The sequence below is a fragment of the Rhinolophus sinicus genome, chromosome 2 (assembly GCF_057876585.1).
Source record: "Rhinolophus sinicus isolate RSI-liver-muscle chromosome 2, RSI-T2T, whole genome shotgun sequence".
Classification (NCBI taxonomy): Eukaryota; Metazoa; Chordata; class Mammalia; order Chiroptera; family Rhinolophidae; genus Rhinolophus; species Rhinolophus sinicus.
The window spans coordinates 168,865,633-168,877,754 of record NC_142502.1 but is presented as its reverse complement, the minus strand read 5'-3'; the positions used below and the strand labels follow the sequence as shown (position 1 = coordinate 168,877,754).

Here is a 12,122-nt window from a genome sequence, read left to right as displayed (position 1 = left end):
CCTCACTTTCCAATTAAACAAGCCGACTTATTTATTGGGTGTTTGGTCTCTAAATTTTTTTTCAGAATGCCCCTTAAACATTTTTTCTGACGTGTCAAAAACTTCCCTTAATGGCCATTGTTATTCTAAGTAAAAAAAAAAAAAAAAAATCAAAAAACTTTTTTTAATTTAATTTTTCTATTTACCAAGGAAAATTCAAGGGTTGGGATTATGGTTTGGCTTTATGTAAGAGGTAGAAATTCTTCCAGGAAGCAATTTAGATGTTGATGTAGACAAACCTGTAACACACCAAGGAGGCCAGTACAGCTGGTTAACTATGTGCTTGTGACAGTATCTCAAATTCCCCAACTGAGTGGAGGCCAGTCAGTGATGGACTGTACGTATGATCAATGGCCCCAATAGTTACTGACCCTAGAATACAGATTACACAAAATGATCTTCTTTTCGCAAATTGACAAGGCAGGAAGCGCCCTCAGGAAGGTTTTACAGGCAAGTTTAACTAACTGCTTTTTCACAGATTGGTCATCAACCTAACATACTTCATGGCCAGCTTGGATTGGATTGGAGACTTGGCCTGTGTTTCCATACATTTCCTATGGAACACTTCCTTATACATTCTAGAGGAAAAGACAATTTCGGGCAAAACAAAAACACATGAAGCAAGACTTTGTACATGTAGACAAACATCAGCAAAAACAATGCCAGCAGCACAACAATAAGCAGCGTGGTAGGCAGCTCTAGGACGAGCCCAGTGATACCTGCCTCCCTCCCCTCACATACGCACTGGACTTACAGATTTCATTTTCACGAACAATGTGGTAGAAGTGAAGGTTCACGTCTGAGATTAGGACACAAAAACATCGTAGCCTCTGTATTGGGTTTCGCTCTGAGAGAAGCCCTCTGCCCTGTTGTGAGCTTCCCCACATAGAGGCCATGTGGAAAGGACTGATGTCTTTGGCCCACAGCCCGTGGGAACGTAAGGCCTGCTACATGATAAGCGTGGAAGAAGATCCTCTCCTGTTTGAACCTTGTGTATAAGTAGCCTCTGGGAGAGAGCGAGACTGAGTCAGACACACAGCCAAGCTGCACCCAGATTCCTCCGCCTCAAAATTGTGAGGTAACCAGTGTTTATTGTTTGGAGCTACATGTTTTGTGGTGATTTGTTACACAGCGATGGACAACTACTACAAGCAGGGTATGGCACAAATACCAAGTGACATACCTCCCAAACAGAAAGTCTAATCTTAAAAAAGACACAGGTCAGATAACCAAATGCTGGACCTCTAACAAAAGGTCTAACCTCTTAAAACAAAGGGCTAGGCCTAATAACATACAAAACCTACTCCATTAAAAATCAAAGGATAAAATAATAAATTTAGCAGGGGGAACACAATGAAAGTAGTTACCTCTCATATTGTTGAGACGAACTCACCTGGCAGTAGAGCTGAAGGACACGTGAGCTCTGGGCTGAAGGGGCCAGTGCTGGTCTGAGGGTTCCTAGAATGCTGCCTACAATGGCCTTGCACATGGTCTCAGTGGAGCCTCCAGGTTTGTCAGAGAATGATGAGACCACTAAATACCTGAAATGAAAAGATAAAGCTGAATTTATTGCTTACTATAGTGTATTGAACCTCGTGGGCTGCCATAACACAGCACCACAGACAGAAGCTCAAACAAGATCAAGCAGTTGGCAGGGTTGGTTTCTTTCCTTGGCGTGTAGTGGCTGTTTTCTCTGTGTTCACATGGTCTCTCTGTAAACGTCTGTGCCCTTTTTCCCCCCTAATGTCCTCTTCTTATAAAGACACCAGTCAAATTGAATTAGGGCCCACCCTAATGACCTCATTTTACCTTAATGACCTCTTTAAAGACTGGGTCTTCCAAATACCATCACATGTTGAGGGATCCTCACTGGGAGTCAGGACTCCAACATACGAACTTGGGGGTAGGAAGTGGAGACACATTCAGCCCATGACATACTCTAAGGGGACACTGTTGGTGAGGCACAGCATCCCAGCAGAGAAGAGTGGTGACCTTACATAGAGTTTGGGCCAGTGTGGAGTCCAGGAGATGGCAGACTTGCAGAGGGTTAAGGAATTGACATCAACTGAAGCATGATGTCTTGTTCGTTGCTGGCATTCAGACACATGCTTGGTAGAGTGAGTCCATCGCTGACAGGCTGTTTCAGAAACAAGGGGCTGACTGGTGGATGTTCAGTGAGGCAGGTTGTCATATTGATCAAACAGGTTTAAAGGCTTCCAGAAGAGCCGCCGTTTTTTTCCTACGTTTGTGGGAATGTTATAAAAAGTCTTTCATTTAGTCCTAGTTTTCTCCTAAAGTGGTCTAACATCTCTTAGCTGTAGATGTGGGAATTTGTGGTACTTTCTGGCTGATTTACAAGTTTACTTTCTGAATCCAAGTCAATGATACTCTATTGGGTTACAGAGGAAACAAGAGAGGCTTGACCCAGCCAGTTCCTCAGATTACTGGCTGTGTGGCCCTAAACCAGCTACTTGGCTTCTCTGAGACTGTTTCTTCATCTGTTGTAAGTATCAACAACATAAGTTATATGAAATACCTAGCACAGTAACCGTGGACAAAGGTCCAGAGATGGGATGAGAAGAAAAAGTGTATGTCAGGAGAAGGCTTTTGGAAAACATTAGTCTTGGGAGATCAGATTTTAAACCTTATACAACAATTTTTTTAAAAGTGTTATTGAGATGTAATTGACATAGAATAAAGTACATATATTTTAACTGTACAGTTTGGTAAGCTTTTCCATATGTATATTCCCATGAAATGATCCTCACAATCGAGAGAGTGAATGTATCCATCACTCTCCAGTGTCTTTCTTCCTCTTTGTAACTCTTCCTGCTTCCCTCCCCATTTTCCCAGCCCCAAGCAACCACTGACCTGCTTTCAGTCATTATAGATTAGTTTGCATTTTCTAGATTTATATAAATGGAGTCATACAGTGTATTCTATGTTTTGTGGCTTATTTCACTAAGCATAATTATTTTGATATTTATGTATATTGTGTGTATCCATAGTTCATCCTTTTTTGTAGCCGAACAGTATTCCATTGTATGAATATATCACAATTTGTTTATTCATTTATCTATGGATGGACATTGGGTTGTTTCCAGTTTTTGGTTATAACTAAAAATGCTGCAAACATCTGCAAACATTTAAAAATTATTATTATCAAAGATGAGATTTGTTACGGAATATGAAAAAGGATTGAAGGGTCATGAAATGCTCATTATAATCAATCCTGACTTCTCCGTGCTTTAACTAGTGAAAAGATCCTGCCTCCCCTTTACCTAAAAGATATGAGATTGATACAGGCCAGAAGTGAAGGCTAAACACGTCTGGGAGCTCCAGGAAGGAAATATTAATTCCAAATGGGGACGGGGGGGAGGTTTCCCCAGGGGAAGGCATTCTGAGCAAGGCCTTAAAGGATGAGCTGAAATGTATGGGAAGGGAAAGGCTTACGGTGGAAGAACCAGCTTAAGCAAAGACCTAGAGGTGAGGGAAGAGGTGAAAAGTGCTTAGTGACTGGAGCATGGGGTATACGTGTCGCTGTGGCAGAAGGAGGAAGTTTGCAAGAGTCAGCTGGGGCAAGGAGCCTTGAATGCTCTGCTCAAGTATTGGGACCCTAACTGTGGGCCACTGGATCCCAGCCTTTTCAGTACCAAAGACCTTTGTAATAGGCCTCCTCTCGTCTGCCCAACCGCAAGAACCTACCTCAGGCATGTAAGATTTGGTGACCAAACAAAAGGCATTAATTGACAATAATTTTATTTCCGATCTGGATTAACCAAAGGCATAGATGATTATTCAACTAAATTACTAAAGAGAAATAACAAATAGAAAATGCCAATCAAAAATGTTGAACTACTTTTGCAAGGTGGTAAGTATTGTATGGAGTTGATGTAGACTTCCCCTATTAGGCATTTTTTTTTTTTCCCCTATTAGGCATTTTTTAAAGGCATTTTGAATGTTGAAAAGTTGAAAGACAACCTCTCCCCCCCCCCCACACACACACAGAGACAACTGGGGAAGCTCTTTGCAGGCAATGGTGAGGGAGTTAAGTGGGGTAGGCACAAGATGACACCTGTGTTTTGGAAAGACCTTACGGAAAGAAGTGTGCAGGATGGGCCAGTGAGGGACTGCCAGCCCAGTTCCCCTAGTACAGAGGAAAGGTCATCGGTAACAAAGAAAGACAGAAAGGATGCTAGTTGGTTCAGCTAGAGTCGTTTTGTTGACCAACTTGATGTGAGAGGAAGTAAAGGTGGAGATGTTGAAAGTGAAGTCACGATTTCTCACCTAAGAAATGGAATGGAGACGACCAAGAACACAGGTAAAGTGGGGCTGATTCCTTGGAGAAAGGAGTGAGTGAGAATATGGACATATTTTAAGATAGGAGGGAAGGAAATTAAGGGAGTCAACTGAGGAAGAGCTCCAGGTTCACAAGAGTAAACGAGTAAGCAATCTCCAGGTAAACAAGAGTACATGAATCTTACAGGTGACTCTTTACCAAGTGGCAATAAATGAAGTTTTTCTCACCAGCAGGTATTGGCAAATTCAGGAAGCATCTTCCCAGATAGGTTTGCGTGCCTTATGAGTTCAGGATTTTCTTCAGCTCCCTATGAATTCATTTCCCACGTGTGCCTGAAAGGGACGTGTGCAGATGCAAGCAGGAAACCCCCAGGCGGGGCAGGTGGGGGTTTAAAGCTCTCGGTGGTGCGAGTGCACATCCCTGAGTGCAGAAAAAGCAGAGACAGTGAGTGGGTCTGGGGACGGGGACTTGTATAGTCCTTTTCTCCACATTGCAAACAACTTAAAATGTCTGTTTATTTTAGAATTTTCAGGAAATATTGATTAAAGAAAGCACAAAATAAAAATCACGTATAATTCCTTCACCAAGAGATCACCCATTTGTTAACATTTGAGTGAATATCCTTGCTACCTTTTTCCTAAATATGGATTAAAATTTTTTTCCCCGCAACAATAACAAGAAAAAGATATGAGATTGAATTAGTTAAAACACATAAATGTATCAAACCTGAAACTACTTGGAGAAAGGTGTCATTTACAATACAGTTTAAAGTTCTGGGTAAACATGACATATTGAATATATGTGTCTAATTTCTCTCTTCAAAACCCATTAAAACTATAATACAAAAAATTAAGATATAACCCACAAGGAAAGCGAAGTAGTTAACACTATTTGGAAGCTAGGTAAATGATTTAGCTCACCAGAAAAAGCCCACTTCTAAAATGCAATGGGAAAAGCTAAGGGAAACTTTTATCGACACTGAAGAATCCCTGAAAGACTCCGGAACTGGGAGCACCAGATGTCTCTGGAACTGAGTTTTATGGGGTGGGAGCAGAGCTCAAATGAGGAGGATTCCAGCAAAGGGAACCCCAGTCAGTCAGCTGGAACCCCTGCCCACTCCCTCCCCTCACCCCACCTCCCGTAATCTGGAGGGGCTCCAATATACAGACTGGGTCTTGAATGCTGAGACTCCTGGCTTTCTTACTTCACTTGGCTCTGAAACTCTGACAACCAGACCCTCACCGTCCAGGTAGATTTTAAAGTTTTTCTGAGAAATCTGATCAGTCCAAGAAAAAAGACTTAACGTGTAACAGTGATCTCAGCGTTCTCAGCAGACTGCCCAGCCAAGGCACTCTACACCGGGCTTAAAGTGGACGTCTGTCACTCACTAGCTCAGTTTTCATTAACCCTTTTTTTTTCAATTGAGAGCATTTTTTTCTCCCCATTTTATGACTGGAGTCCATTTTGCCCAAAGGGAAATTAATAGACTTAATTACTATCATTGTTTAGCATACCACATTTAAAACAAACAAATCTTGAATTACAGTGAAAGCACCAAGTTCAATGAGGCTCTACATGCAAGTAAGGAACTCGGTGTAGCAGTCAGTGGTCAGTGTGTTTTACAACTATTGATCTCTAATAACTCTCAGATAGTTTCCACAGTGCTGAATTTTGTGCTTAAAAAACACACAAATGGACACACTGATCAAATATCATTCCCTGCACAAATAGCATTTAATGACTTTTCAATGAGAAGACATCCTAGGGCCTCTTCACTCAGCTCAGGTCTGGCTTCCTTTGCCATCTGCTGGCAGCCGCCGAGCTGGGCACTTCTTCCCTCCATAGTCTGGAATGGCTCTGAGGACTGAGGAAGAAAGTGAAGTAAGAATTGTTAGCTTTCTGCTTGGAACTGGGTCCTGCGCTAAGCTCTTCCAGAGATCTATGGCCCTTAATTCCTTCAAAATTCCTGTCTGGTCAGTGTTACCCTGCAGCTTTCCCCATACTCACAGTGCAGGCTGCAAGCCCACGGGGCAGTTCCCACCCTGGCATGTCCTGGCTCCCAGAGTCTTGGTTTCCACCTAGCAGTGCTGCTAGTAAGGATTCAAGGACGTGTGACTAAGGTCCTAGCCCTGTGCTCAGCCGCACGCACGCAGGGTGGCACGCGTCTGCAGCTTTCAGTCGATCCTCCGAAAACTTCCCTGCACCAGCGGCCGGACCAGAAGTCCCACAGGGTCATGATTTATGTGGTGGCAGAGTCAAAAGCAGATATTTGACGTATACACTTCAATTCATTCAAAGAATAAAGACCTATTCTCTTAACCTAGGGTTCACGGATTCCGCAGCAGAGGATCTCTAACTTCTTGAAATGGTACCCAAATGTTGGTAGTGAGGGCCCACGTGCATTTTGCGGGAAGGATCACGGCTTTCATCAGGTAGTCAGGACAGTTCTGACCCAAAAGGTTTAGAAATCAAAGCGGTAGACTCTCCTAGGAAACCGCAGTCGGCGCCGCTTTGAGAAGCATGTTAACGCCAGTCGTGGGTGGGCGGTACACAAGGATTCCACGCCCTTTACGTCATCTACCGCTCGCCGCAACCGCGCGCTCCAATCCCGTCCTTTCCCCGCTCAGGGCGGGGCATCTCCACTGGGCATGCTCAGTACCAAGGTCTTGGATTGGTTTCCTAGGGGGAAACCGGCGCAGTGTGTGTGTTTCTCCCAGGGTGCCCCGCGCTGCTGTCATGGCCGCTCCCTTGGGCCGATATCCGCACATGGGATTCTAGAGCTGTGGGTGTATCCAAAAGAACTGTAGCCACTAGATCTTCGCGTCTTTGGACCCTCCTCCTTTCACTTTTTTTTGTTGACCCTTTTGGCAGCCCGTTTTGGCTGGACCGATGACCGGGATGATGTGGACCCCGGAGTTGGCCGTTTTGAGGGGCTTCTCCACTGAGACTGAGCGGCAGCAATGGAAGCAGGAGGGAGTCGCAGACTCAGGTGAGGGAGGCGCACCTCCCAGGGATTTAGGTCAGCGTGAGGGCTGTGAGGAGAAGGGGTGGCAGCGGCTGGATTCTCATCTCTCCTTGTTTTTTTTTTTCCTACCAAAATCTTGCTGATTTCTTAAGGCTGTGGGTTGTTGCATCCTTGGTGGGTGTGGTCCACAGGCTCCTTGCTTGTCATTACCCCAAACTTGTCACCGCCCAGATTCAGTACAGTAATAATAACAGTGGCAATGTCAGTTACTTTTCTAAGCCCTTAACATTTATTTAGTCGTTTAGTCATTATAATAGACACATAAGGTGCTACTTTTAATCCCATTTTGCAGATGAAGACATTTAAGTACTGATTGGTTAAGTAATTTATTCAAGGTCGCACAGCTGGTAAGCAGAAAAGCTGAAACGAGGCAGCAAAGATGTAATGCTTGTGAACATTGCACGTTTACCGAAGAGATAGTTAAAGGCACATTTACTAGTGGGATATAGGCACATCTGGTTGTGGGATTTAAGCCGGAGCTGAAAAAGAAATAATAATTTAGGACACTATATAAGTGCTGTGTGTGCGTGGTGTGTATGTGTACACAATAGGTGCTTCAGGAGGTAGTTTTTGAAGTCTGGTGGTCTGGAAAAGTTTCATGGAATGTGCGTGGGATATTAAGGGAGCAATGAGTAAACCAGTTTTTCTTTTTTTTTTAAATTTATTGGGGTGACAATTGTTAGTAAAATTACATAGATTTCAGGTGTACAATTCTGTATTACATCATCTATAAATCCCATTGTCACCACCCAGAGTCAGTTCTCATTCCATCACCGTATATTTGATCCCCCTTACCCTCATCTCCCACCTCCCACCCCCCTTACCCTCTGGTGTAAACCAGCTTTTCATTGGGGAGTATGGTGGGGTTAGGAAGAGCCAAACTGTGAAAGGTCTTAGAACCTTAACTACGCATTCTTTTCTGTTGTCAGTAGGAATCTTTTTGAATTCCCAGGAGAAGGGTGGGAATACTTAGTAATGAGGAATATTATTCCTGGGTCTAACTTCCACCTTACTGCTGCTCATGGTATGGATGAGCTGCTAATACTAGCAGTGATGTTTGTAGAACGGTGGGAATTTGTTCAGTGCTTTGTGATTAATGTATAGCAAGCATTCGAAGTATATACTATTTTTTTTACATACTAAAATGGTAGATGTACCTAATAGTGTTATCCTTTACAGTACGAAAAAATTGTTCTTTTGGATTATTGTACTAATTTTTTGTATTACAGAGACTGGATCTTTCCTACAATTGCTGCTAGAAGGGAACTACGAGGCCATATTCTTAAATTCATTGACTCAAAATATTTTTAATTCAACAATGATGACTGAAGAAAAGATTGACAGCTACCTAGAGAAACAGATATTAACATTCCTGGATTACTCAACAGATTTGGACAAAACCAAAAGGTAGACTACATTTAATACTGCCTTGACAATATAAGGCACTGATTTTAACAGTTGTTGAAAAACCTGGCTTTACATTTAGTCAGGACTCATAATGTACTGTATAATCCATGTAAGAACTTCTGTCCAGAGGACCATCAGAATGATAAAGGATATAAAATATAAGGGTTTTGTGTATGAAATGAACATATAATTGAGTGGTAACTGCTAACCCACTGAGTTTCCAAATGCTTAGGTCTGATAGTTTTTAGCCATAGGCAAGACTTTAGACCTTATTTCCTTTTAACTGGAAAGCATACACTATCCATCTCACTATTTCTAGATTCCTGAGTAATACTTGCAGCTACTGTTATTATGGTTTAGATTATTGTCTTTCTAGAGATCAGAGAACTTAATGTTTTTATTACGGAACCCTTGGTTTACCTTCTTCCATTAAAGTTTAAGTAATGGATAGTTACATAGCAGTGAAATTTAAGTCTTTTAATAGTTTATATTTTGTTGTAAATTTGTTAATAAACTTCTTTCTTTACTATCTGTGGCATCCATGTTAAGTTTTAACTGTCTTTAAAATGCATGGAACTTTGTTTTAACTTATTTCTAGGGAATGGCTTCATTTAGTTCTTCAACAAGTAAACCAACTACTTGCTAGATGTTGAGGTTGTGAAGAGGAATAAGACACAATTTGAGTTCACAAAAGAATGTTACTGTAGGCATTTTATTTTATTTTGAAAATTAGTATCCTTTTAATTTTTTTTAATTTTTAATTTAATTTTTAATTTAATTCCTTTTAATTTTTCTGGTTTACTAGTAGTTTACATTCCTGCAGTGTGATCCTTGATTCTTATTTTGCTGTCTGAAGTGTGTGTGGTATCATAGCAACGAGCTTTGTGGTGCCCATTCGAATACACACACGTACACACAAATGTGTTATTCACTGGTAAGCAGAATTCCAGCTAGTCACATAGAGCTGAGAAGAGATATTTCAGATGCCTCATTTTGAGGAATTTGAAAATGAAATGTAGTTGCCATTCATCTTAAGGATTTTTTAAAAAATTTTATTAGTTTCAGGTGCACAAGACAAAGCAAAACTTAGACGTTTATCATTTATATCCCTCACACTGTGTGAACCCCCCGCCCCTATCCACTATCCCTCTGACCTCGCACAGAGCCAATACATTCATCTTAAGGATTTTGATATTTAGTTGTGACAGTTATATTAAGGCTTTAAGATCTTGCTTCACACCTGTTCTTCCCAAGTTTCCTAACTTCTAACTACAAACAGGCTCATTTATCACTTGTTTTCTCTAGTGCTGCTCATTCTTTGCTTTCAGTTGCATTGCATCCAGAGCTTTATATTCTGTCTATCAAAGGCTTGTAGGTTTGATTTTTTTTTTTTTTTCCCTTAAAGACTGTTGCTTTTGAGGAAGATTACCTAGGGGACATAGGGAGAAAAAACTTTTACTTTCTCTTCACGAAACTTCAAGTTTCTCTGGCTGTTATTTGTTAGAGTTGAATCCACACCTATTTTTGTCTTACTCCAGGGCTTGGCAAATTATGGCTGGTGGGCAAAATGGCTAAGAATGGTGTTTACATTTTTAAAGGGTTGTAAGAAAGAAACACATGTGACCTGCAATGCCTAAAGTATTTAATATCTGTCCCTTTATCGAAAATGTTTACTCACCCCCTTGTCATAAGCCAAATCAGGATTGAAAAAATAGGTTCAAGTGAAATTTCTTGGGGTCTTTTTGTTACAGTACAGTTATTAGTAAAATGTTGTTTAACAACAACTTTTTGTTGTCAGTTTTTCTTTTGTATAAAATCAGTTTAACATACATGTTCTGGCAATGTCAGAGCTGTTAAACCGAATGCAAGAGAAGTTACAGGTGCCTGATTAAGATCTGAATAGCGCTGTTCACGAGAACTTTCTGTGATGATGAAAATGTCCACAACGGTGGCCACTAGTCACATTTGGTTCTTGAGTACTTGAAATATGGACAGTTGTGACTGAGGGACTGAATTGGAAATTTTGTTTAATTCTAATTAAATTTTAAAAAGCCGTATGTGGCTCACGGTTATAATGTTGGACATTGCAGACCTAAATTACTTAGGTTTCTGAAAGATTTTTTTTTGGTAATATTCTTCAGTAATCTCAATAAATGTTAGTTGATATCTTACCATTTTTCTTAATAAAACTGAAATGAAATAGTATGTATGTGGTTATGCAGTGATAGTGGTTCATGTTTATTTCTTTAACTTTTCTTCTATGCAGACAACAGCTGATATTCCTGATTGGAGTGAGCAGTTTGCAGCTTTTTGTTCAGAGTAACTGGACGGGACCTCTTGTAGATTTACAGCCTCAGGATTTTTTGCCATCTGTTTTGTTACAGCGATTCAGTGAGGTACGCTTCTTGGAAATGTCATCTGTAGTTATTATTGTGTTATTTGTTCTTCAGGAACTTGTCTTTATAAAGTGGAATTAATAGTTGGTAGGAACGAAACATGACTTTATAGCTTGTACAAAACCTACTAAGAATGTTTATTCCTTGATCAAATTTTCAAATATTTCTAGAACTTTCATTGCCAGTCTGAATCTCCTCTTCAGACACCTCCATTTAATGGAGCTTGGTGAGCTGCTTTTTGTTTTTTTAAGGACAGGTAGCTGTACCGTTCATTCAGTTACATATATCACCGCAGTTACATAAAGATCTGGCAAAGCAGCAAATCTAGAAATCTGTTAATTTTGTTGCAGGTAAGTTTTGCTGCTGAGCTTAAGAACAGTTCCCAGGGGTGATTTCCTTTATATTACAAATGCTTTCTTAAAGTGTCTGGCACAGAGGTCTCCATGGTGATAACAGTTCTCATTATCCATATACGAAGATAATACTATTGAGCTGCATCAGTACATGATCAGTAGAGCTTGCAGCTTGAAGTTCTCAAGAGTTTTTGAGCGCGTAGCACAAGGCTTGGTGAGTAGGAAGGACATGCTCTAAAAAGAAATATGGAAATTTTGAATTATCTAGCTAACTCACAGGTCTTGTACATAGCTGTTCATCTCTCAGTCTGGAAAAAGGGCCCCATAGCATCCAAAGCTTATGCAACAAAAGGGACCTATGTACTGTTACCTGGTTTCTCAGAATTAGAAATAACAAATGAAAGGGGAATGGAGTTATTAGAGATAAGTATTAATAATTTGATGGTAGATTGGAAAGAGAAGAAGTATAAAAGCAGCCATGATCTGAAAGCCAAAAGAATTAGCTCTGTATACATCAGTTTAGTGAGTGACTATATTTTATCACAATAGAATAATTGAAATTCATAATGCTGACCCTAAATCAGATTAAAAGATCGTCTGTA

At 40.7% G+C, this 12,122-nt stretch overlaps 1 protein-coding gene and 1 long non-coding RNA gene across 3 annotated transcripts in view; one reads left to right on the top strand and one right to left on the bottom strand.

The window, feature by feature from the left end:
• Positions 1–6,044: 6,044 nt before the first annotated feature.
• LOC141571815 (uncharacterized) lies at positions 6,045–6,866 on the bottom strand. The gene is made up of 2 exons (XR_012496874.1): positions 6,347–6,866; positions 6,045–6,203 (listed from the first exon to the last, which is right to left on the bottom strand). It is a non-coding gene; the product is annotated as an uncharacterized LOC141571815 (long non-coding RNA).
• Positions 6,867–7,054: 188 nt separating this feature from the next.
• TTC27 (tetratricopeptide repeat domain 27) overlaps positions 7,055–12,122 on the top strand; it is a 142,462-nt gene continuing 137,394 nt past the window's right edge. Inside the window, exons 1-3 of one of the 2 annotated variants that reach the window (XM_019741708.3) lie at positions 7,055–7,328; positions 8,594–8,771; positions 11,038–11,167. In XM_019741708.3, coding sequence (XP_019597267.3) covers positions 7,229–7,328; positions 8,594–8,771; positions 11,038–11,167 — 408 coding nt within the window. In that variant the 5' untranslated portion in view covers positions 7,055–7,228. The remainder of the gene's footprint in view (positions 7,329–8,593; positions 8,772–11,037; positions 11,168–12,122) is intronic. The other variant, XM_074331880.2, reaches the window with a different exon arrangement.